The sequence below is a fragment of the Antrostomus carolinensis genome, unplaced genomic scaffold (assembly GCF_000700745.2).
Source record: "Antrostomus carolinensis isolate BGI_N321 unplaced genomic scaffold, ASM70074v2 scaffold12495, whole genome shotgun sequence".
Lineage (NCBI taxonomy): Eukaryota > Metazoa > Chordata > Aves > Caprimulgiformes > Caprimulgidae > Antrostomus > Antrostomus carolinensis.
Window position 1 is genome coordinate 3,366 of NW_010315761.1, and position 26,225 is coordinate 29,590.

General features: G+C 38.6%; 1 protein-coding gene across 1 annotated transcript in view; it reads left to right on the top strand.

Annotated features, from left to right (window-relative positions):
* Positions 1–906: 906 nt before the first annotated feature.
* The window catches only part of LOC104525016 (suppressor of tumorigenicity 7 protein homolog), a gene marked incomplete at its 3' end in the record, with an annotated part of 32,267 nt that continues 6,948 nt past the window's right edge, over positions 907–26,225 (top strand). Inside the window, exons 1-6 of the mRNA XM_010168059.2 lie at positions 907–968; positions 1,541–1,656; positions 2,821–2,896; positions 5,238–5,392; positions 8,646–8,743; positions 21,117–21,231. Of these exons, the coding sequence (XP_010166361.2) occupies positions 907–968; positions 1,541–1,656; positions 2,821–2,896; positions 5,238–5,392; positions 8,646–8,743; positions 21,117–21,231 (622 nt within the window). The remainder of the gene's footprint in view (positions 969–1,540; positions 1,657–2,820; positions 2,897–5,237; positions 5,393–8,645; positions 8,744–21,116; positions 21,232–26,225) is intronic.

Consider the following 26,225-nt stretch of genomic DNA (forward strand, 5'->3'; position numbering starts at 1 on the left):
GGGGTCATCCAGTGGCAGATTTGTGGTGCCTCTCAGTGAGCCTTTGTTGCAAATACTGGGTTTGACTCTGGTCTTGCCTTCACTGGAGCAAATTGTCTTTATTGAAATGAAGAGAACAAATCTGGCGTTAAATTAAAGAAAGAAAAGCCAGAATCAAGACCTCACTTTTTCAAAAGCTATAGAATTTTTTTTGTGTGATTTTTTTTTTTTCAGTTCTGTTCTAAATTATGTTGTTGTGGATTTTCTTATCTCTTCCTACCTGTAGTGTGAAGAATTTGTATTCCCCCCGCCCCAAGTGAAAAGTATGAAATGCTTTTAGTGTTCTCAGACCTTTACAATGCAGTGAACTTTCCCCTGCCAATCAACTTCAGCATCCTTTGTCAACCCTTTAAGTAAGGTCAGCAGATGTTGCTATGGATTTTTTACTTCATGAGCTAAGGAGGAATTAAATTTGGCAACTGTAGCTGAGATTCTCAGTGATTTACAGTATTAACTAGACAGTGAAGTTTTTCTGTAGAAATAACAAGTCCATAGGGACTGAGCTAATTGCTGGTTTTCAGTGCAGTAACCCAGTGTGATCCTTCTTAAATTCTGCATTATGGTAAATGTGAGCCCTGGAACTAATCAGTATTATCTTTTCATCTGACGTTTGGAGCTCTATTAGTGGTTATTTGTCTGGAATAATTACATTTCTTGACACTAATTTGTAATGAAATTATTATTTAAAAAGGAGTAACAGTCTGGGTACCTGCAACTCTGTGCTCTTGATTTTTTCTTTCTTTTTCTATTTGTACCTACAAAAACTAGAAGTTACTTGACAAGGCACATTAGAAGGTAACATGTTTCTAAATAAATCTCAGATACCATTGTAATTTGGGAGAGATTCACTATTGTGTATTTCTGTTTATGACAGAATGCAAAGTCTGGCGAAATCCTTTAAATCTGTTCAGAGGAGCGGAATATAATCGGTAAGTGCTACGTACGATGTTGCAGTTTCAGGCATAGTATGGGCTAAGGACCTTAATTGTGCTTTTCCATTAATCTAAATGAGAGGTGGAAAAATAGAACCAGCTGTGGACACGTGCTCATGCCAGGTTTTTGTGTCATTTGTAAAATGTTTCTGAATGAAACAGAATTTGAAATCATACTCATGCACTTGTTATTTCTGCAGTTTTTAGTGATCTTAAAAAAATTGGAAAACTTAAATGCAGTGTACCTGGTACTACTAATACAGTAATTCTGTTCAAATCTGTTATAGCAAACAACCTAATGAATTATATCTCGGTTTCATGTAGCCTTAATGTTTGAGTATGCGTGTTACTGATTTCCGGTGTGTGCTTTCCAACATCCTTATTAGCTTAGGTTCAACTACTGTCACTCCATCACAGTACACTGAAATGCAATGCATGTTGCTTAGGAGATTGGCTGGGTGAACTTAGTAGGCTATGCCCATCTCTTAACATCTAGGATTCTTTTCTAGATTAATTTTGGCAAATGTGACCTCATTAATGAAAATGTCTCTTTGTTGGCATGTTTGCAGGTATACATGGGTAACAGGGAGAGAACCTTTGACTTACTACGATATGAATCTTTCAGCACAGGACCATCAGACGTTCTTTACATGTGATACAGATCATTTACGGCCGGCAGATGCTAGTAAGAGCCTTTGTTAACAACTGTTTTTGCTGATAGGTTAATGATTGTTTTAAACTGATGCAAGAAAAATGTAGTGAGACATCAGTTCTCTCAGGTAGATAAGGAAAGGCAAAAGTTTGATTGTTCCTGGAAAGCTGTTGCTGTTTGATGGGTAGTATTCTAGATCTTAACAAGTATCTATATAGGTATAAACTATCTAATTTGTGTCACTATTTGTTCTACTTTCTTGCTAAAGTCATTTAAGGTACCATTTGCAAGAGTAAAGACTCGTTTTTTTTCCTCTTGTTTCTTGCAGGGGCTTCAAACATGTATAGTTTAATTTGCCTCCAGCTGCAGTGTAGTATGTTGAGTCACATCACCCAGGTCCCATTTAGTCTATGCTGACAGAAGAGAAAGAGCTATGTAAAACTTGAGTCCTTCTTTTTCATTCCCTGATGTAGTTAGAAGCTCTGCAAAAAATGGGAACAACTCATTTACAACTGAGTTTGATGTAAGCAGCAGCTTTAGTTGTATTAAGCCTTTACAGTTAAGTCCATGCGCAGACTTTGGTTCTGCTAAAAATGTACAGCAATGATTTTGATCATCAGAATTTGCCTCTGAAGAGACAAATCCTCTTTGTCTCTGGGAAAGGGAGATACTGACCATTGGTCACTCCATTCTGAGGGCCTAATTACAAAGGAGAACATACTGTGCTTTTTTGACACACAATAAACAGGAATCCTATTTTCCAAACTCAGTGGGCTAATTACAAGGTGGTCTGATTAGCCTGGATGTTGTTTCCATTTAACATTAACTGAAAGCAACAGCACAGTAAGACACTAGAATAAGATTGCAGCTGTCACTGTATTCTTTTGTGCCCTGTGAAATCTACTTCCCCAAGAGGAAAAAGCTGCTTATCACCTCTGTATGTGACAGTGCACATGGCATGATCTCTCAGCCAGATTTTCTTATGGATATAAGTTTGATTAAATGAAAGAACAAAACTGTGTGTTTGGGACAAAAGCTCATGTTGATTATGTACCTTTGGAGGGATCACTGAGCTCCTTGAAATGCTCTGGAGTGAGTCAGGCTGAGAGCAATAAATTCTCTTATTATAATGCCGTAGATTCTCCTTGTTAATACTAATGACTGATATGCCCCTGTTCTGCCTTTTTTATTGAATAGTAATGCAAAAGGCCTGGAGAGAGAGAAACCCCCAAGCCCGAATTTCTGCAGCACATGAAGCTTTGGAATTGAATGAGTGAGTGACAACACCATTAATATTGATTTCCTGGAATTTAAAAATCCATTTGATGATAGCTCAAGGTAGGGCGTTTGCTACAGTAATTTTTAACCATGATTACAGACCTGTCACAGGAAGGCCTTCAATGGGAAGAAAAAAGCACAGCTACCCACCCATAAGATCCTTAAGGCAGTGATGACAATGGGAGTCATCCCACTGTTGTCAGTGGACTTTGGATCAGTGTAGCAAAGTGTTAATTGTTGTCTCCTGATAAGCATATAAAATATGCATTTATGGGATGGAGAGTTCTCTTTTGGAGTTCTCAGTTGTCTTGAATGAAGGCAAGAAAGAAGGGACTCACAAACATCTTCTGAAATATTCATTTCATAGTGTGAGAGAATACGATGTAATTCTTTCTGCCTTTGAGTCCGTTATTTATGTTCTCAATGAGCAGTGCAGTATTCTGAGATCCCACAATAAACTCGGTGCTGCGGTGCTTTACTGGCACGGCAAGCTGTATAAATGTTGCCAAAGTGCATGAAGTGGATTGAGTCCCTCAGGTTGCTGTCAGAGATTACTGCATTCTACAATTCCATAAACTGGTACTTTATGGATTGTCCTTCATGTATTTCATCAGAAGGAGAGAAAGAATTGTTTGTTCCTGTTTTCCCTGGAATTTCCAGGGAAATTCCATTTCCCTCCTGCTTAACTGAGGGAGCATGTGGCATAAAAGGCTTTTGCAGAAGTAAGCTATAAGCCCTATCCTGTTTTACTCACATATCACAGAATTACTGAAGTTGGCAGGGACCTCTGGAGGTCACCTGATTCAGCTCTCCTTGCTCAAGCAGGGCCACCTACAGCGCGTTGCACAGGACCGTGTCCAGATGACTTTTGAATATATCCCAGGAGGGAGATTCCACAACCTCCCTGGACAGCCTGTGCCAGTGCCTGGTCACCCTCGCAGTAAAAAAGTGTTTCCTGGGAACCTCCTGTGTTTTAGTTTGCACCCATTGCCTCTGTTCCTGTCACGGGGCACCACTAGCAAGAGCCTGGTTCTGTCCTCTTTTCACCGTCCCTTCAGGTATTTACAAACATCGATGAGATCCCCCCCTGAGCCTTCTCTTCTCTGGGCTGAACAATTCCAGCTCTCTCAGCCTTTCCTAATATAAGAGGTGCTTTAGTTCCTTAGTCAATCTTCATGGCCCTTTGCTGGACTCTCTCCAGTATGGTGATGTCCCTCTTGTACTGAGGAGCCCAGAACTGGACACAACACTCCAGGCATGGCCTTGCCAGTGCTGAGTAGAGGGGAAGGATCACCTCCCTCAACCTGCTGGCAGCGCTCCTCCTAATGCAGCTCAGGATGCCATTTGCCTTCTTTGCAGCAAGGGCACATTGCTGGCTCATGGTCAACTTGGTGTTCACCAGGACTGCCCAGTCCTTTTCTGGGTGGCCCAGAGCAAGCACTGGTGCCTGGAATCTCATTTTCACCCAGGCCTGTTGTTTCCTGTTCCTCAGCTGATGACTGTGAAACACTCTAGAGGCAGCTGCAGCCCAATTCTATTTCTGTATAAAGAAGAATCTTACCGGCAGCGTGCCTTGAGTTGGAAAGAAGTCAACAGGCTATCTGCTGCCTAACTTCAGCTGCTAAAAATGTGGCCGTGGAGTTTAAAGTAGTTGCCCGAGGTCCCTCTGTAGCCAATGAGGGAGGCACCTACATTCAGCAACTGACACTATTCTTAGATGTTTAAACATGTGAAATAAACGGCTTTGTGAAGGTGCTCCTTGACAGAGGCAGAGGGGCACAGATACTTAAGAGATCTAAATCAAACAGCTAAAAGCTGGATGAAGTGACTCTCACCATGCATTTCACCTTTCTGTATATTCCTAATGCTGCTTTCCTGTTTTGGGGGGGATTTGGAGTGGGTTTTTGTTTTGTTTTTTAATCTCTACAATTACATTTGTAATCTTTGCTTATGACAAGGCTTATAAGTCTGTTGATTCTTTTCATCCCATTACATTAATGGAGACATTTTATGTTAAAATAATAGTGTGTAAAACTAGTCTTGGTTTCTAGAAGGATTTTTAGTGACGTAGGCCATGGTTGCTTCGTGAGACAGCGCTTTACTTTCTGGGGCAGTTGTGCGTAGGTATACTCAAGTGGCTGAGTGAAACCGTAGCTGCAAATGAGAGTCATGGTCTGGTCGCCAGCATATTTATTCATAAGAATAGTTCACCAGAAAGGTATAGGGACAAAACTCCATTGCCTCTGTATTTGGTACATCCTTGCCCATCTGCACATCTTTGTATAGCTTCTACTTCATGCAACTGTCTCATGTTTTTTCCTCTGATATTTTTTCAGATGTGCTACTGCCTATATTCTCTTGGCCGAAGAGGAAGCAACAACAATTGTAGAAGCAGAGAAGCTGTTCAAGCAAGCTCTGAAAGCTGGAGAGGGCTGTTACAGGCGCAGCCAGCAGTTACAGCACCATGGTGCACAGTATGAAGCCCAACACAGTAAGTTTCTTTGGAGGGCATAGTTGTTTCTAAAGAGAGAGAAGTTCTGAGTAGATTTTTTTGTTTGGCTTTTTTTCTCTCAGAACTGTGTACTCAGTATTTAACATTGTCTGGAATATGGCCCTAGAGCCAGACTATTTTGTTTCAGTGTTTTTGCTTGATTCTGTTGCTGAGCTAGCAACGCTTACATTAGAGATGCACCTTTTCTTTGTCATGACAGAAAATATGTAGCATGTGCTTAACAGAAAATAAAATGTAGCAGAGCCAAAAGAGGTCTGATGTTCAGAAAATGCTGGCTGCTGTTTCAGGAAATTGCACTGAAGTGCCTTTAGCCATTTTGAAAACATGGGTCATGTTGAGAAGAGGCAGTAAAAAATGATGGAAACAGGAGTGAAGTGATGCTTTGCCAGCTTTTTCCATCAGCTGTGAGGGTAAATATGTACTCCACATTGTTCTGTGTAAAAGTTAATGAGAACTATTAACCAGTGTGACATTTGAAAAGTCAGTTGCATATATTAAGAAAGGTCACAGAGACATAAAAATCAACAGCTAGAATAATACAGTACTCTAATTGAAAGTCTAGATTTTTTTTTATTTTTTTTTTAGGTCTTGAATAAGCAGATTTAGCTGCTGTGATGATATTTATTAGATGCTTCTTAAAACTAAGAAAATACATGAGGGTCCACTGCCAGTAAATTAATACAAAGATAAATAAAGCAAACAGTCTAGGTTATTTCTGGTCTACAGTGGCTACCTCAGGCAAAAATAATGCCAATTAATTACATAAATACAAGCACTAACATTCTTTGGGCATCTTGGAGTTTCTCAGGACCTGAATTCACAACCTCTGGCTATCTCACATAATTTCAAGATTGCTGCTAACAATTGTACTTAGTGAAATTATCTGTCATCTCTGGTTTCAAAGGGTACACAAGTCTATACCTGAAAAGTTGGGGTTTTATAAAGCTTGGGGGTAGTATTTTAAACATTTGTTGGTTATAAAATGATATTTAGGATGGTTTGCTTATTTTTGGAGAAAACAAAAATATGGAGCAGCTGAGCACTTGAAGCGGTTTTCAGGCTCCGGCAGGCTTATGGTTGCCTGCAAAACCTTAATTTGTGCACTCAATCCATCTGAGCACAGAAAATAACAGTGTTTCTATGAAAAATACACAGTAAGAGTAATTGAACACTGTCACGATACTTATGTCCAAGATAACCTGGCTAAGTTTGTGCAGGCAAAGAAGTATGGTATTTTTGTAACCTGTGTGTGCTAGATGATTACTGTCATCATCAAATTTGGCACCCTGAACCTTCAGTATTACAGCAGAGGAAGCAGCCAGTTGAATTGCAAAATTAAGTGAATGGCCACAGAGTAGGAAGGGCTGAAAAGTGACTGCCAGCTCCTGACTGCAGCTTCAGGAGGGGCTAGACTGTTCTCTGTACCACCTAGCCTCCCCTTGATGATGTCCATGTGCACTCATAGAAGTTAGAGGTTCCAGCCTCACATGGGGCCTTGGACACAGGGTCTTCAGGTACAATTCTCTTGATTATATGCTGGACTTCTGCATGGTTTACAAAGGGGGAGAGATCAGTTCTCTTTAGAGAGGATTGTGGACAGATGTGTGGCAGTTACTCCATGGTTCTGTGATGTCTGTCATTCCATTTCTGGTCCTTGAAGTTGACTTTGGGATGAAAACTCGGCATTTCATGTTCTACATTTCTGTGTTCAGGTGAAAAACACTATGTAATTTATTGAACAGCATATTGCTCTATATTTCTGTTTATTCATGTGTTCCATCTCCTTCATACAGTATTTTATGTTAGACTCTGAATTTTTAGAGTAAATAATGACTTTGAGTACCCACCTTAACCTGTTTCAAAAGATGCTGGTTTATAGAAAGCGTGGGCAGTCTTTTTAAGGTGGCTCATGTCAGTCACCCCGAATCATTAGTCACCTCAGAAAATTTTGGTCTCAAGGGTTATCTTGATTTCATAGTAAATGCCTTTCGACCATTCCTACTGAAAAGGAGCTTAACCTGAAATGTATACATCTTAGTTAAACTACATAAACATATTGAAACAGATGTAACTAATAAATTGTTTATTATAGATATAGGAATCAATACAGAGCTAAGGAATTATATAATATAAAATACAGCTAAAGAAATTTCTTCCCTCCCTTATTTGTTCTTCTAAAGTCAGACCTTTCAACCTGTTGCTTAATCTATCTGAAAATTGTAATCACAACTTTAAAACAATTTGTAGGTACTTGGAATGTTTTCAATGCACATCTTGTTCTTATTATGAAAGACTTGAAAATGTTAGGAACAGACTAAAATCTTTACAGACTGCATACTATATGCAGGTCATTTGTAGCAGGTGTTTTATGTTTTCACAATATGATAATTTTATAGATGATTGACTGTCCGCACATTTCCTGTTGGTCCAGAAGTGTGTTAAGAGTTCACACTGGAATTATGGGGAAGAGAGTAAGAAATGAAACAAATAATAATTCCAAGAGAATAATTATTGCAGCTGTTTAGTTTCTGTCATCTTTGCTGTTAGGGCAACTTCCAGTGCATAGGACTGTCATATCTGAAACATGTTAATTTGCCATCCATAACTAGCAGTGTGGGGAGTTTGAAGATTATATTTGGGTAACAAGTAAAGACTCCGTAAACAGAAAGTTAAGGGCATCCTTCTTTGCTCCTAGTCATTAAGGAAAAAGATTGTTAGAGGATGAGGATTTGTTTTGCTACATCTATTAACAAGCGCATACACTGTAACTTAGAAAACAGGCAGGATATAATGTGCATTTTCATGGATGCTCTTGTCTTAACCATATATGTGAATTGGCAAGTAACTTAATGCTCTGTGTGTGGTCACAGAGTTTTGTGCCAATGTTGACTTCATAGGGGTTCTCCTTGTCTCACTGGATAACTTGATGGTCTATACCCTCTGGCATTCTCTGTACCTTCAAGTCTGCTTATATTTCATAGATATAAGGCCAACCCACATGTCATTTTTTATACCACAGTACATCTGGAATAATTCCACTGATTTCAGTGATGTTATGCCACATCTAAATCAGCAGAATTTGGTAGTTTTTAATTAAAATTATTGTGAAAGCATTGATGATCGTGAATAACAAAAAATGTCAAGAAAACGGTTTCCTTTTTTGTTGGAATATTAAATGAACCTTTGTTTTATCTTATTTATCTTAATGCTGTTTCTTTTTCCCCTCATACAGGAAGGGACACCAATGTGTTAGTTTATATTAAGAGGAGGCTGGCAATGTGTGCAAGAAAGCTGGGAAGGACCAGGGAAGCAGTGAAAATGATGAGAGATGTGAGTTTGGATTTGTTTTGCATGTGATACTTAGATAATAGTAGCATAGAAATTATATGCATTTGCTTGTAAGTTGGCATCAATTCCTGCTACGTGCAGCACTGATAGTCATTTTTATATGCAATGTAAGTAAAGATTAAGGTAAGAGATCATTTATAAGGTTGTGAAAGGAACACTATGAAGTCACAAAATGCCAGATGGGTGGTTACTCGGATAGACTGAATTTCCCATCCTGGTACATGTTGAATGGGGTGATTTTTTTAATTATTATTTTTACTGTAATGATTTGATCATGAAGTTAGATCACATTTTTTCTGAAGCATGTAATGAAGGTCACTAACTTAATAAAAAGGTCTTAAGTATTCTATTTCCTCTTTGCAAGGCTGCAGTTTGGCTCTTTGCATTGTTTACGTCACACTATTCAGACCTGAAGACAGTATTACTTATTCATGCAAAACCTATTACTGAGAAGGCCAAACCAAGTAATTAATCTCTAATGAACTGATTTCCCTCTGAGATGGGAGATGATTATATCCCTGTTTTCTAGGGATATAATCATGGTAGTCATAAGTCAGTAAGCTACAAAGCTACAAATTGGAAACACCAAACAGTAGCTATTTTGGGGATGGCAGGAGAGGCAGCTGTCCGCATAAGGCACTGCATATGTTTTGAGTGTGTAAAATGCTAACGTTCAGAGATAGCTGCATATGCCCAGCATTTCTTCAAGTGAGATCCCCCTGGATGCAGATTAGGAACACAATTCTTTGAGGATGTGACTTACCTCACCCGAAGTAGCAAGTCTATGACAGAAGGAGGAATGGAGCCCTAGAGCTCAGGGCAGATGATGGTAAAACTGCTTACCAGTTTCTTGTGTTCCCCTTTCTTACACTTAATTTTTCAGCTCCCACAAAAGTGAGGTAGAGATTAATCCAGCTAGTTATACATACAGTTCTGCAAGTTAAGCTAAAAGACCTAGATTTTAAATGCACAAAATGGAATCGCAGACCAGAATGAAGCACCTGTAAAGTCTGCTTTAGGCAGCTCGGATGAATGGTCCCTAAACCTGACTAGTGAAACGGGAAATTCTTACCGCAAGTCAGTGGGAATTTTAACAATAAAAAGGCAAGTGACTTTCTCTGGAGCTTAGGGACTTGCATCAGCAGCAGTAGGGCAAGTATGTCTGCCAGCTTGGAATCCAGCACCCAGCATCTTCTCCTGGAACTGGAACACTTACGAATATTTTTTTAAAACATTGAGCAGAGTTCATCATAATAATACAGGTCCTCATCCTAAATAATCTACCAGATGGCAAGTGGTGAGTAACTTTGTTTCCTGTCTCTAGCTGGGGTTTTTCAGGCACACAACTCTCACTCACCAGAATCACTAGGCTCCCAGATGGAGGTGTTGAAAAAGAACTTGTCAAAAACCCAGCCGTTGTACAGCTAGGAGTGTGAGAAGGAGGGGTGAGGAAGAAAAACGTGGTTTTGCAGTCTTGTGGTCAGCTGGGAGAATGTTGATTTCAAAAACAATGTTTTCAGTCCAGTCAGCTCCACTGATTCTTCATGAATTTTGTTACACAGGCACTCTGGGACAAATATTGAAATGTTCGGGGACAAACATCGGAATTCTAAGTTCTACCATTCATATTCAAGAAAGATACAATTTTGAATTTCACGTTCCAATGTCACACATCATAATTATGGCCATTTCTGGACCTTACTACAGGCTGCTGAACGTGTTTTGTGATTTGTAGATAGGGCTGTGTGGAACAGATACTCTGTGAAGCCATGTTCTGCTGATGTCAGTATGTGTGGTTAATGCTGTATGCAGAGCACTGGATTCAGGGACTTGGGTGGTCCATCTAGTCCTTGGTTTCTTATGCAGAGTGAGACCCAGAATGCTTTGATTATAATGAAAGGCTTATTCTGTCACTAGAGAGAATATTGTGTGTTGTTGAAGTTAAGTACAATGGGGAACTTACAGGCAGCAATGACAGGGAGACCCAAAGTTATTGTTTGTTAGACACTTGAAGGATGGAAAACACTCTCTTTAATAGGAACGTTTTGCTGAAATGAAAGGACTGGATGCAAGACAAAGGAAGTATAAAGATAGAATTTCAGCTTCTAGAACTTTGACTGGGATCAATGCAGTCTGTATTTTTACGCATACAGACACTGAGCCAAATCCTCAGAACTGAATTTAGATGCCTTTAGAGCTCTTCGTTGTGAGCAAGCAGAGCTGAGAATTAGCAGGTCCCTAAATGAAATATAAAAGCAGCAGTATCTCTAGGTCACAACTCCAGTACACTGAGAGCAAGAGAAGGGTCAAGTCAGCTTTGCAGATGCTTTTCTTAGACTGACTTGGAGCTACTTATTTCTGATGAACGTATATTCTCCATTTCTTCATAAAAGACATAAGTAATACACTTATGAAGAAGTTTGAAGAACATGAATGTGTCATTGAAGGTTTCTGTGTGATTGATGAGGGAGGAGATTAATTTATTCACCCTAAAAAGAATATGAAGAATATGTTGGCTGGGGACTGCTGAATCTATCATCAGGGGACAGAGGGTGGAGGCCCTGTTTGTGTTTGAAAGATTGAAAACAGATTTCTCAAGACATGGATCATGATGGAAATGAAGTGTTAAGAGGTTTGTGACACCATCTGGGAAATATGATTGGGATGTAGTGAGTCTTTGCCACTTCGAAAAAATAAAATATTTGAGAGTGTTTAATTCGTTGCATATATGAGGCCATCTTGAGGACATTACTGATGAATTAGATTGTCTTGAATTTTATGTAAGAAAAGACTGAGATCCTGCTTAAAACACCTTAATGGAAAGAAAATGAGTTGTTGGTGACTTAAATAAGATTTTTATTATATGGCTATATGCACTACTGATAGGAAAATCATATTCTTTAATATTATATTGAAGAGATTTCATAGAATCATTTTGGTTGAAAGAGATCTTTAAGATCATAGAATCCAACCGTAAACCTAGCACTGTCAAGTCCATCTCTAAACCATATCCCTAAGCACCACATCTACACATCTTTTAAATACCTCCAGGAATGGTGACTCCACCACTTACCTAGACAGCCTGTTCCAATGCTTGACAATCCTTTGGGTGAAGAAATTTACCCTCTCCTGGCACATCTTGAGGCCATTTCCTCTTGTCCCGCTGCTTGTTACCTGGGAGGACAGACTGAGACCCACCTCGCTACAACCTCCTTTCAGATAGTTGTAGTGTAAGGTCTCGCCTCAGCCTCTTTTTCTCCAGACTAAACAATCCCAGTTCCCTCAGCCGCTCCTCATAAAGCTTGTTCTCCACACCCTTCACCAGTTTCATTGTTCTTCTCTGGACACACTCCAGCACATCAATGTCCTTCTTGTAGTGAGGGGCCCAAAACTGAACACAGTACTTGAAGGGCGGCCTCACCAGTGCCGAGTAGAGGGACATGATCACTCCCCTACTCCCGCTGGCCACACTATTCCTGATACAGGCCAGGATGCTGCTGGCCTTCTTGGCCACCTGAGCACACTGCTGGCTCATGTTCAGCTGGCTGTCGACCAACACCCCCAGGTCCTTTTCCACCAGGCAGCTCTTCAGTCACTCTTCTCCAAGCCTGTAGTGTTGCACAGGGTTGGTATGACCCATTTAAACACAGTTTTTAAAAAATTGTTTAAAAAGAGGGGGTTTTTAATTTAAAAAAAAAATGAATAGGAATTTCTGTTGCTTCTGTGATTGATTTTGAGATCTTATTTTGTTGCAGGCTTTACTGCTTGGATGTAATTCATTTAGCTGAGTTGAATTAATGAGTATTACAAACCTGTAATTTTCATGGAAGCATGTAATTGAATCATACATAGGTGATGCTTTTGCGTATGTTTCTAATGATAATTATTTACTATATTTTGCTATAGAAACCAACAGCTGTCACTATTTGTGTATATTGAGTTAACTTATGATCTCATTTTGATTAGCGTATTGTTGGAATAACTCCAGTCTAGTCAACAGAGTTATTCCAGTTTTATTCCTGTTTATACAGAGCATGATATAGTCTGTGAGGGAACTAGATCTCTTTTACTGTCCCTGAGGAGAAAGTCTACAGTGCTGGTGGTTTTATGTGTTGTGCTGATTATGTTAGGAGGATTTAAAGTAATGTGTTCTAAACGATGTTGGAGAATTTGATATGTGCAGAGGTGAAAGTCCTTAATGGTGGCTGCGTGGAATCTTCTGTATCCCTTCATGTTGAATCTTTATTGGGGACAAAGTTGCAAGCTGAGTAGCTACCTGCTGATGAGCAATGACAGCCTTTTGTACCAGCTGCCCTCTGTCTGGTCGTTGTCGATTCCCTCACCGTTACAATGGAAGAGAACAGAAGTGTGCTGGGTTTGTGTTTCATGTTTTTCATTGATTAAAAACAGAGAATGTGGAGGTTATGTGAAGGCACTTCTCTCTGTACTTTGTGGGTGACTGAATCAGTGAGTGGCTGTGATACTGAATTCAGGAGCAGACTGATGTGGCATTTCCCTTGACTGGGTCACTGGAGTATCCAAGTGAAAATGTGCCATGCAAGAAAGTGAATTGTCAAATTAATTCAAGCGTCATGGGATTGTCCTGGAGAACATTTGAACTGAGCAAGCTTTCATTGAAGGATGATGTATATTTAGGAAAGAGAAGGGTGTCAGGCAGAAGGCCTGCTAGTGGACAAAGTGAACAGAAGCTCTTAATCACTTCCCTTTTCAAAGAGAAGATGAAAAAAACTTATTCTAGAGTGTCTTTACCTCCTACCTCATAGTCCTGCGCTCCCCTGAAGACTGCTTTGTAGACTTAACAAGTATACATTTCTGAGACACAGTGGAATTGCAACTTACCCTATGCTTTGCAGCTTTGTTTAGAAAAAAAGTGAGGTTTAGGGAGAGAAAAGGGTCTCCAGGTCTTTCCTCAGCTCTGGAGAAGGGCAGAAACCAAAACACTTTAAGAGTCAGAAAAGTAAATTTTATTTCTGGGATCAGTCATATCTGATGAGAATTACTCTTCAGATCACAATAAAGGACCTAGAATTCTACTTCTGTGTACCTAGCGCTGAGAATCTTGCTCAGGATATTTCAGTTGGATGCGTTTTATGTGTTCATCTTGGTGCTCACCTACAGTCTCTAAAAACATATTTCATGTCACGGGAGACACTAAAGAATTACCAGTATCAATGGGCTGCATAAGTTGTTTAAACACTCAGGCTGCCCTGAGCATTTAAAATTATTTAAGAGCATACATCACTTCAAGGCTTCAAAAGGGTACTCAGCCATACTAAATGAATTTTAATGGTATGGGTAGGTTGGGTTTTTATCTTTTTATGACCAGTGATATTAATGATTTTTGCTGGTATGATGGCTCTGCAAATCTAGCATAATTTCTTGGCAACCTCTTTTGCTGCGTTTTGAATTAGGTTTTCTGTTCAGTGTTCTCTTGAATTCTGTATTCTCGTATGCATTGCTGATTTGCTTTTGGGTAATGGGAACACATAGCTGGGACAGTGTTCTGCCCCTTGAATTATCAAGCTGTGTGAAAGAAAGAGAATACTAATTGCTAATAGAGATATTGTGATCCCTAGCAACTTAACAACACAACTTCTGCAGCTACTTGCATCAGCAGTTACTGTCTGTCTCTCCCAAATACCTCTGTGCTTGAGGCAAGGATTAGTGAGTCAGATTCTTTGGCTTGTGTTACATAGGTCAGGTTAAGCAGGCTGCTCTGCCTTGAGTAAGATTCTAGATTTATTAACATCTGTAGCAGTTATTTAAAGTACCATTTATTGAAGGAAAAGTACTTCTTAGTTAAATGGGACCAAGAGTTATCTCATAAATTTTAGGAGTGCTGCTTTTGTGAACGATGACATTTGCCAGTCTCCACTGCAGAGTAGTATCTTCAGTTAATTCTTGTTCTGACACACAAGCGCTGCAATAATAGCAAGTGATAAATGCTGATTTTAACACTTCCATATGTCTGTATATTCAAATGTGATTTGTTTTGTCACAGATTCACGTGTTATGGGTAAGTGTAAGGGGCAGGTTGGAACATCCCTCGTTTGAATGGGCTCTTAAACAAAACGGAGACTCCTGTCATTCCCCTGTTGGTGTATATCCCTTCCCTTTACCTGCATGTGATTCAGACCCCTCACTGTTTGTCATTACTGTGATCCTACACAAAACCCTCAAAAACTAGAAATTTGGTGACCACTACCTAAACCCAATAATAATGTTTCTCCAGCATTGTGATTCTATTAAGATAGAATGTAGTCTTGGAATAAAATCACATAGTCTTGGTAGGAGCCCTGGTAATTTGGGGTGCTTTTTGTCTGCCCTTTTGCATCACTCCAAGTTCAGGGGCTTTGTATTGTCCTTTAATTATGCTCTTCCATCTCTCTGGAATCTTCTAGTCCATTTTTGAACTACTAGATCATTTTCTCTCTTTCATTTCATTTAAAAATCTACTAAAATATGAAAACGTTTCTGCAAAAAATACTATGGGATGATGCAAATGCAGGAATGTTTTTGAAGGGGGCTATAAGTAATTATTTTCATGCTTTATAAAGTTACTAATCTTTGATGTAGCGAACACTATTAAATTAGTTTATCACTGTTACTACTTTTAGGTGATGTGATTATTTAGTAGTAAATGTATATCTGGAACAACTTGCATTCTTCTGGTTTCGTGCCACATCTGCCGTTAAAATTCTCTTTATTGCTGAAATATGTGTATTTTTACAACACAGTCCAAATAACAGTATTTTCATAATTACACTCCTTGAAGAACTGAAGTCATACTCTGAAGGCTTTAATCCTCTGATTAAGAGAGAACATAGTCTGCATGTTCTAGCATATTTCCTTAGAGTTTGCATGTTCAGTAAGATATTTTTCACTTTATTGACTCATTGTTAACCCTGCATTGAAGACAAGTCCTATTATCTGTGAATATAATGGAACACTAGGACTAAACTCATGTTTTCCAAATGAAAAATGCAATGTCAGCAAATTTTATACCTGTGCCATCTCAAAGTCAGTGCAAACTGGGTCTGGGTCTCTTTTCTGACACTCTGAACCATTCAACCATTAGATGACAAGTCAAATTCCTTGAATTCCACATACAGATGAAAATATGTGGATTCTACTGCTAATCATTTCCAAGCTCCTAAAGAACAGGATCTGGCAAATTTGGCTTCTTAGCTTTTCTCCTCTCTGAGCTGTAAAAGAGTAACTGTGGAGCTGTTTCCAAACAAAACTGATTATTTGCCAAAAGGAATGCAGCACATCATAGATAAATGTATTAAATGACAGAATCCTACTTTTGCTGTAATTAAGGAGAACTTTAATTCAGGTAGGTCTAATGTATTTCAGATCATTTTCCAGCTCTTGAGAGCTATGAGAGTGTTTACATCACATGAATCCCACTCACAGTGAGATCACAATGGTATGAGTTGCACTTTTAGGACCAGGAGTTAGCCTAATTTTTAGGCATCTGGCATTGTTAACAGAGCATTTTTGTGTGCTAGCCTTAGTCTGCTGACAATTTTTCTTCCCATCTGTCCTTGCCAGGTGAGCTGGCCAGGAGGAAAACTTAAGCATTAGTGTATCTTAATAGATGTCAGAGAGTCAACGTGGAGTGACATGTTCCCAATGCCTCAAGCCCAGTGTAAGCTTCAGTCAGAGCATGACATCTGAAATCTCAGCTGTACACAATGAAGCCCATAGAAACTGAGGTTTCTGTTTTCCTACTCAGAAATGGCTGGTAATTTTGCCTTTTCTACCTTTTCCAGTTAACAATTCTTACAGAATATATACCAGATAGCAGCTTATGCCAAGGACTTGTGAAAATAACAGTGCTATCCATTCTGTGTGCTTGATTCTTCACTGGTGATGGATGATTGCACCTGGAAGATGGCAGCCTCAGTCATTCCTTTTAGGAGACAGATTTTACCATTTCAGATACCCACTGCAGGAGCAAATACACTAGGAATTAAGGTTATAGCAGTTTCACTGTTTGTATTGAATTTCTCTTGTTTGCTTGTTGTTGTTTCTTCATTTTAAGCTGAATTAGTTTTCATATTTATGAATGTATTCAGTTGAAACATTGACCTAAAAATGTTTTTTGTTTGTTTGCTAAGAACATAAGAGTATAAGCAGCAATGAGTGGTTGCATGCACTGCCCGTAAAATATGTGACCAAGCATACAACCATAATGCAAATGGAGAATAAATGTGTCAACACCAGGTTATATACAAGATCATTCATTTATCCACCTCTGTATTCCCTTGAGTCCCGTGGTCTAGTCATAGGCATAAACTGTAGCTTAAAGCTGTTTTCTACACAAATGATGTATCATTGCTAATTGATGCATGATGTTAATGTCATCACAGGGAGAATAACGGATGCAACAGTTAAAGCTACATTCCTTGAAAATGCTCCAAAAATTAGATCTAAATGAGAAAATGCTGATGATGGAAGTATTCTCAGGGAAGGGAGTCCTCTTCATTAAACTGTTCTTTGGGAGATAAAACTTGTTCCTCATCCAGTAAATCAGATGTGAACTTCCTTGTACCATAAAGCATTTTTTTGTGATCATCAGATTTCCATATCCATCACAAAATCATTGAACCTACACCCTGCAACATGGATTGGGGTGAGTCTGGAAATATGGCCCTCCCAGGACTAGTGATAAGATATCTGATTGTGTCAGACTTATTTCCAGAATTTTTCTGTGAACTTACACTCCCAAAATATTATTTATCTAAAAAATTTAAAATTATTAACTATCTGCAAAAGCTACCATTTCTCTGTATTTACAGTATACCTAATGGGTCTTTCAATGAAAAGCAATTCCTCTTTCTACACATGTATCTATTTCCCCCGAGATGTATGGAGTAATTAGAACAGAATATGGGCTAACTCAGCCCTACATCTGATTTTTGTCACTAGAAAGTATTTCGACCAGTGTAAGTTCAAAGTAAAATCCTTGTAAACGTAGATTTGGTATAATATGTTTAATAGCTGTTTGAACACCTTTCTATTGTAAGGGAATACATTCACAGCCCTGTGCTCTCTGTTCTCATATGCGATGAAAATAAGCTTCACTCAGTGGAGCACAACTCTTTCATGGCAGCTGAGAAACCAGCTTACTAGAATTTGACAAGGAAACTTACAGTCCTATCTAGTGTTTATATAAAGAGCTGTAACAGCCAGCTTTGATGAGAAATCTTGACTGCTGAATTTGATGACTGTCTCCTGAGGTCTTAAGGTGTGGAGAAAGATGATTAACAGAGCCTTTGTCTTTTCTTTAAGTGCAGTGCTTGCCACTGAAATGAAAGCATTACAGTAAAGACATAAAGAGAATTAAAATTGATAAGCCAAACAATTTGGCAAGTGTTAGTAACTTTACAGAAAATAAATCTTTGGGTGCAAAGAGAGGTCTGTGCCTCTTAGAGTCCAGATTAGAGCTTGATGCTGTAACGGTCTGGGGAACTCGAGGGTGCGTTCTTCATCTCATATTCAGGGATAACATGCCCATCTTTACATCTCTGTAAGGAGTATGAGCCAGCCTCCTTCTCCATCTGCTAGGGAGGGGAGCAGGCTCATGGTCCGCTCTCCGTTGCTCCTCAGCATGATGCAGTATTTGGCCTGCCCCAACCATCCAACAGGCCTATGTTGCAACCTCTGTGGCATTTTTTTTTCTTCCCCAGTGTTTGCTTTCACTATGAGGCCTAAAAGATGACCTGTCATAATATTTTTCCATCTAAAAGGCTTTATTTTCTGGGAAGTTTCTCAAAATTTTTTTTTTTGCTGTGACTGAAAATTATTTGCAGTGAAAACTATACACTCTACATGCTAAGATGACAGAGAAATGAGTTCATGTCCTCTTTTTTTTTTTCTTTTTTTTTAATAGCAAACATGCTGTCATTTGTGCACAGTCAGTGTTCGAATAGCTGAGTGGCTACTTAAAGGCGTTTTATTTTTGTAGCTACAATATCAACTGAGTTTATTATAACTGGGTTGGACTTCATAATGTTCGACCTTTTCCAGATGAAACCTTTATTAATTCTTATTAACACTTGTCAGTCTCGAGGCCTGGCAGTCCAGATTGGCTTTGATTCTGCTGCTGGTTTAGGCAGGGTTTATCATTCTGATAGAATCTAATTAAAATAGAAGAAAATAATCAGTGAGTGATGTCAGTGAGAAATGGAGAAGCAGAGTAAGAGCTTTTACTGGCCACAGTATGTCTATAACTAGCTGCAGCTCTTCCCTTTTCTTCACTGCTGGAGGGAATGTTATTCTGCCAACCATTATTCATTCTCAATGAGCAGGGATAATCTTTCTTAATCCCTTGGAGGGGTTTCTCTGCAATATGTTCATTCTGAACTTTAAATCACTGTTTACATAGGGCCAGGTTCTGTCATGCTTTTTCCTGCCAAGTAGTAGCTTCCTCTGTTAAAAATGCAATAGTGAGTAAGGACAAGAATGAAGAGAAGTAGGCTCTATGCTGGATCCTTAACTGAAGAATCCAGCTGTGTGAATTTTCACCTGCAGTTATTTTTCTTCATGAGCAAGGACTTAAACTTTTTATTTTATTGTCAAATCCTTCCACTTGCCCACATGGGCACGAAGGCCTGTGGTCCATTATTTGGAAAAACTGGAGAAGGATAAAAGTCTGCCAGCTATCCAGTTTTGTTTGTGTTCTTTTCACAAGTTCAGCTCCTACCATTGAAACTAGTAGCTTTGTGGCCATCCTCATGCCACTAGCATCAAAATATTGGTGAGCTCTTTCAATGCAGTGATCATGATTCTCACCAGAAATTTATGTAATCGGTTAAACAAAACACTGCTGTCCTTGCCTTTCATATTTTAATAATCATCAAACTGAAGTGAAGTCAGTACTATCCAGGTAGCCAAATTTAGATAGACTTATTCATTAAGGTCAGAGTAATTCTTATATTAGTTTATGCCAGACCATTAACATAAGAAAGAAACTCTCTGCTTCTCTATTAAAATCTCTTCCTTAACAGAGTGAAGAAGATATAGTGCATTACCTGTTTCTCATTTGCTAAAGTTCTTGGTGAATCTCCACCCATCTTGTTTCAATTCTGGTTTACTTTTGGTTTTGTTACCTGTTTGTGAGATTAAGATCTGCTGGCTCTCATCAGTTTCTCCATTTGTATCTTGAAAGGCAGGTTTATTAAGTGACAGTTTCCAGGTCTAGCTTACTGTTTTCAAATTGAGCAAGGCTGACCTTGAATCATTTGCTTTACTTGACTTATTATAGTATTTTTGTTCTCATAAACCATCTCAAAGAAATTGTAAATGATAATGCTCCCCTGCAAGTTTCTGAAAAACAGTGCTGATATCAGCTATCCTAGTTCCACACCGTGTGGGACCTTTTTGTGCTGAATGTACATAATGTAGGCGGTTAAGGTATAACAACCATAAAGACAACACAAGGAAGGAAGGATCTTTTAACACTTAGTTCTTTAGAGAATCACTCTGACAACAAAAAATATGATTTAGTCAATTCTGCAGTAAAAACCATGGATGCTTCCAATAAGTGTGTCTTCGAAAAGGAGATGCAGTAGAGTATCAGCTTCAGTCATTTGAATCCATGCAGACACTGAAACTGAGGGTGTCTAAGAACAAATTCATGGTATTTCTCAAAGGGTTAGTTCATAAAGTAAAGACACTTACATGTAAAAGGATTAGATTATTTTAACTACACATTTCATTCAGTTGTCATACAAGATTAATGCTTTAGTTACAGTGTTAGTTTTGTATAAACATTACCTTTCCTATTGTTGCTGCCTTTTCTTTCTTTTCTTTTTATATTGGCCACAATTGCAATTGTTTTCTAAAGTATCCACAATTACGAATTCTAATATCACATACTTGATAATAGAGTTGCATATATATAAGCTTCTCTCATTTGATTTTATTCTGATTTTTTTCAATGTATTTTCTGTTTTTTTTTTTCTAATAATATATCGGAGAGGTGCCAGATTGCTTACTACTGATGTACAGGAGCTACAATTGTTGAAGATTCTTTTCCAATATTTTGAAGAAACTTGTTAATTGAAGGAGAGTTATGTCTTCAGGCAGCTGTGTTCTTGGATTTGACTAATTACATCATATGCAAAGCATGTCTTGTCAAGAAACCTGACCCAGTGTCCATTAAAAGCTCAGAAATCTCTGAAATAATAGTGAACTCTGGGAAAGAGGCAATAACAAGGGAAACTGAGGGGTTTTAACTTGGTGGTTAAATTTCTACGCATTTTGAACAAGAAACCCTTTTCCATGTTATTAATGTAACCTTTTCATGTGTTACTGATTTTAGTTGATGAAGGAGTTTCCTCTGCTCAGCATGTTCAACATCCATGAAAACCTGCTAGAGGCTTTGTTGGAACTGCAAGCGTATGCAGATGTCCAGGCCGTCTTAGCAAAGTATGATGGTAAGTTCATATCTAGTTGTATTTTCTCTATATTATACACACAGAAACAATTTTTCTAAGTCAAACTCTTAAAATTTAGGAAACATTGTAATTAAGGTGTAATTAAGGCACAAGCTTCATCGATTGCCTAACAGAGTCCTTAATCCAAAAATTAAACATTTTGCATTTTTTCTGCTAAAATATGCTTAATTAATTGTACAGGGTAGTGGAACTCAGGTACTAGCAACTCTTCTGCGCTTTCTTTGCTTTGTGTTAATGCTTAAAGAATGAATGTTTAGGTTCTGCGGACTTTTTATTGCGTGCTATTCAAACCTTGTCTGAAGAAAAGATTATCAGTTCCCTTGTGGACTTTTCTATGAATGCTGACTTAGTAGCATACAAGTGCTTTACAACCATTAATTGATTTCAATCCGCAGCAGTCTAGTGAGTAGTAGACTTCATATCTTATGGGGAAAACTTGGAAATCTCAGAAGACTAGGTGAACTTTTTGCATAAATTTTCAGTATTTTTCAGTAAACATTGGTTTATGCAGCATTACATCACTTCTTATGTTCAAATTACAGCTTCTGCTACCTTCAGATCTAGTCCTTTGAACTTGAATTCAGGACACAAGGGTCTCAAACAGAGAAAGGACAAAGTAAGAAGCACCAAGTGGCATACTTTGTTTAGTTTAAGTTAGATGGGTTCTCCTTGTTCTGGGTAGAAACTTTGTGACAGAAACAGTTCTCTTGAGCAGTGTTCATCAACTTTCACAGTGCCACTCTTCATCTTATTTCTGCAGACCCTGGCTTCTCACTTTTCACATTCCAAGATCTGCAGTAAGTGAATCAGGAATCCTACAGCCATCACTTTCCTGTTGTGTTACTACACAATCCTCATTCATCCTCAGAAAAGTCTCATTCTGTGCACTGGAGTAGGCAAGGGAGTTTATGAAAGGAATATTATGTAATCTTATAACTAAAAATAAGATCATAACACATATGAACCAAATAGCTGAATTAACAGTGAAACAGGTAGCCTTAATTTTGATGTTTCTTAACTCTTTCTCAGGATTGATCTTGTAGCCTTTAAAATGTTCTTAATTAGTAGCTCTTACAGCCTTTCTGGTGTTTTTTGAATAGAGATTTTAAGGCTTGTAACTTGCAAAGTTTTTGAAAAGGTAGATGGACATTATTTGAGATACTGTTGTATAAATGGCTACCAATATGATCTCTGGAACCTACATCCTCAGTGCTTTGGCCATTATTCTTTGAAGGAATTAACATCTTTTCCAGCCTGCCCTTAATTGATCTTCTGTCCTATTTGTGTACTGAATTGTCTTCTGCTTCTCTTTTCCATGGTCAGTTTCAGTTTTCTATTGCTCCTAGTTCCTACCAACTTGTTCAGCCAGTACCATTTGTTCTCAGTTCCATTCTTTTGCCTCTCCTAACTAGCTATCCCAGTCTTCTCTTCAGGGCAGTGGTGGTCGTATATATCTCCTCACCCACTTTCCAGCTCCGGTCTTACCAGATATCTTTTACATCTACCCTTTTCTCTGTGGCTTCTGCCTCCTCTTCATTTGACATTCTCTACTGCGTTTCCTGAATGCCAAAAAGCATTAACATTAGTGATAGTCACTGCTGCCAGTCCAGCCTGGAATGTTTTCAACTCTTTCTGAAGTCACATCATTCTAAGCAAAGATGTCACCCAGTCCCTTGACTACTGGCATCCAGTAGCACTAATGACTGTGGGAGAGGTCTTGTTTGCAGTTAGTCTGGTTGAAGAAATATGCAGTTAAAGTGGTAACATCACAGTCTTTCTTGTAGCTCCTTGTATTTCAGTAATTCCTGTGACACAGGTGCAGATCCCCATGGACTTTTTTTTTTTTTTTTTGCACGTTAAGAAGAAAGTAAATAGGCCCATTTCTATGCCACAGGCACCACGGGATATTGGCATCTTCTAGTTTTTAATGTAGTTATGAGATAATAGCCCTGGGAGATAGCAGAACTGTGACAGAACAGAGAATTAAGCCATACCCTCACAAATCTCAGACTGAAGTCCTGTGCCAGCTCTACGTTTGCATAATAAAGCACTGATCTCTAGTTAAATAATACCATGGTGGCACTTTGTGTTATGGAAGTTGATAAAACTTGAAGGTGTGGGGGTTTTTTGTTCTCAAAAACATCTGATAGAGTCAAAACTGAGGTTGTAAATGTAACAAATGAGGCTTTTAAAAATAAAACTCTTCTTACTTTGTCTGTTTGAATCCATGCAGTTTCAACTCATGCTTTGCCATATATAAACAAAGGTGTGTGTATACACTAGGTGTGCACAAGGACTCAGCAAACACAGCCTTAACCAGTATAACCCTTACAGTTCATGAGTCTCAGAAGGCCTGTCTCAGGGAGTCTCAGCTCATTTTAGAACTCATCAGTTTCAAGCATTGTAAGATTTATTGGAATAGAAAACAATGAACTCATTTATACTTTCCTATCTGCAGTTTCTGTTGGTCCCACTCCACTGCCTTTTTTTTGACTAAGACCAAACCTGATTTACTGTATTTTGATAACATATGAACAAATTGTTTCCTTGAGCAGTCAGTCTGCCCCCACCCTGGGCTAAAAAGTTGGAAGGCGTTATGCGAAATCTCAGCCTCTGCAAGCAGACACACTGCTTTACCAAAAGCCATGTGTTAAATACTGTTTATATTATGTACCTGGCAACAGAGTTGATGTCCATACTCATTATTCATGGAAAAAGGGCCTCATTAGCGGGACAGCATGCACTGTTGCTGAGCTACATCATTAGGGTTTCAGAGTTCAGTGTCTGTCAATAGAGTGCAGATGACCTAAATACTGTTGAATTCTGAAAGGATTTTTGGCCCTGATTTAACACATATCCATGTTACTTACAGCAGAAATACTTATGTCTGCTGAAGAGACCATTCTTGATGGAATAAGCTTCTGGTATTTACAGTAGATAAAGTTTATCTGCTTCTCTTTCCTGGCTTTTTTAAACTGATTGTTTTCCAGTGGAGTAGGTCTGTTTGTTGTGATGCTTAGAGCAAATGATTTATTAACTTCCCTGGGCAGTCAGTTGCTTTGATTGTTACCTGGTAACCTGGGCACTGTGTGAAAACTCAGACCTTTCTGGCAGTTGAAAGTCAGATTTTAAAAGAGTGGATGCCTATGTGTTTAGTCATAGTGATGCAGTGGTTCCTCCCTAAACCTGTCCTTGCTTTCCTTTTTTTAAATGACAGTGTTTTCCAGTGAGACTATAAGCCTTCTGGTTTTCAGGAGGAACGCCTTCTACAGATTTCCCTTTCACTTACCCTCTTGTGGAGAAGGAGAAAGACAATGTAGACAGAGTCCCAAATTGAGAGTTCATGTGAGAAGGTAATTTAGACCAAAGAATATGTGATTTCTAAATACAGGAGGTCTCATTTTGCTCTAGGCTGTAACACTTTTTTTATTTGGTAATAGCTTATGTCAAAGAATCCTACTGTAAATTAGTGTCACATCAAAATGCAAACCTTTGAAGAAGCACTTTAGAAATAGTCTTCTTTGTCTTGCAATACTTTCTACTTGATGAAATCCAAATAGTTAATATAGAGAAATTAGTTCTCTAAAATGTATCCTGTTCAGGGCTACTCTCCTTTCTCCAGTCCCCCTCTGTCCAATTTCTTCTTGTCATTACAGACTTATCAAACGGGTAAATTCTATTTACATTGAACTTGATGGCATTGTAGAGAGCTGCAGATCGATGAACCAGTTGCATGGAGTCTTCAGTTACGTTAGCTATGGTCTCCAGGGTTTTTGTGGATGTATGTGTATTTGACATCACGGGTCCACTCCATCAGTTTTGTTACTCGCCATGATTACGTTTGATATTTTTGAGATGATATTGTACCTGGTGGAGCAAACTGCATAGATGTTCTGAGTGCAAGAAAGAGTTTTCTTCTGAGTTAAAGATGTAGCAAGTGGCAGTATGGAAACAAAAATTACCTCATGCACACTATTTTATAATTCTTTTGTTTCTATGAAAGAAAGACCTTAAGAGAGAGTTCCTTATAGTTAAGGTCATACCAAAGCCTAGTCTATCTTCTCAGAGAGAAGCAAATCAGAGAAGACCTCCAGTTTGTGTAACAGCAGTAGCAAGATAATAGTTTTGTCTTTTTTCTCATTACATCTCTTTCAGCTCCTGCTTCTAAGAACTAGTTTGTTTCCTCCATGTCAAAATCACTTGTCACTTCAGCTAGGTCTCTGCATCAGGTCTCTTTTTTGCCATATTCTGTGGGGTTTTTTGTTTCTTCAGCTTGTGCAAAAGCACAAAAAGTATAAACTAATTATATTCATCTTGCTCTTTCTAATCTCCTGTAAGAGAAATTATTCCTTCCCTTCTATATGCATTTAGGATTGAACTTGGTCAAATTAAAGGAGCTGACACCTATCTGGTCACTGTGATATTAATCTCAGCACGAGTTGCATATGAAGTGTTTATAACCAACATTGACCCTCAAAACCTTTCCTTAACTGAACAGTTTAAGTTTTAGTTGTGGTCATGGTAACACTTTTTTTTTTTTGTGCTGAAATGTTTTTCCCATCCTATCAAGGGACCAAAATCCAGGCCTTAACATAGACAGTGGCTATGTGTTTGTGTTTGACTGGGGTGTTTCCCACCACAGAGGAAGAGTGTCAAAAGTACAGAGAATCGGAACCACTTTGTTTTGCAAGCACAAAGGAAGCGTTAGATCATTGTGTTCGTAGTTTTGCTCCCTCCAGCGTGTTTTCTACCACGTTTTGTGGAAAAATGCAATGACTATTCTCATGGGAGATAATACTATAGGATATTAGATCTTTTTGACAGAGTGTGTTTCCCCTGATGTTCAGTTCATACTTTATTGAATTCCATCCCACTACTCTTGCTTTTAACCATTTGTATCAACTTAATTCACTCTCTTCTTTAATGTTTGTGTCTTTATAGATGACTGCATTTCTCCTCTGTCATCACTGATC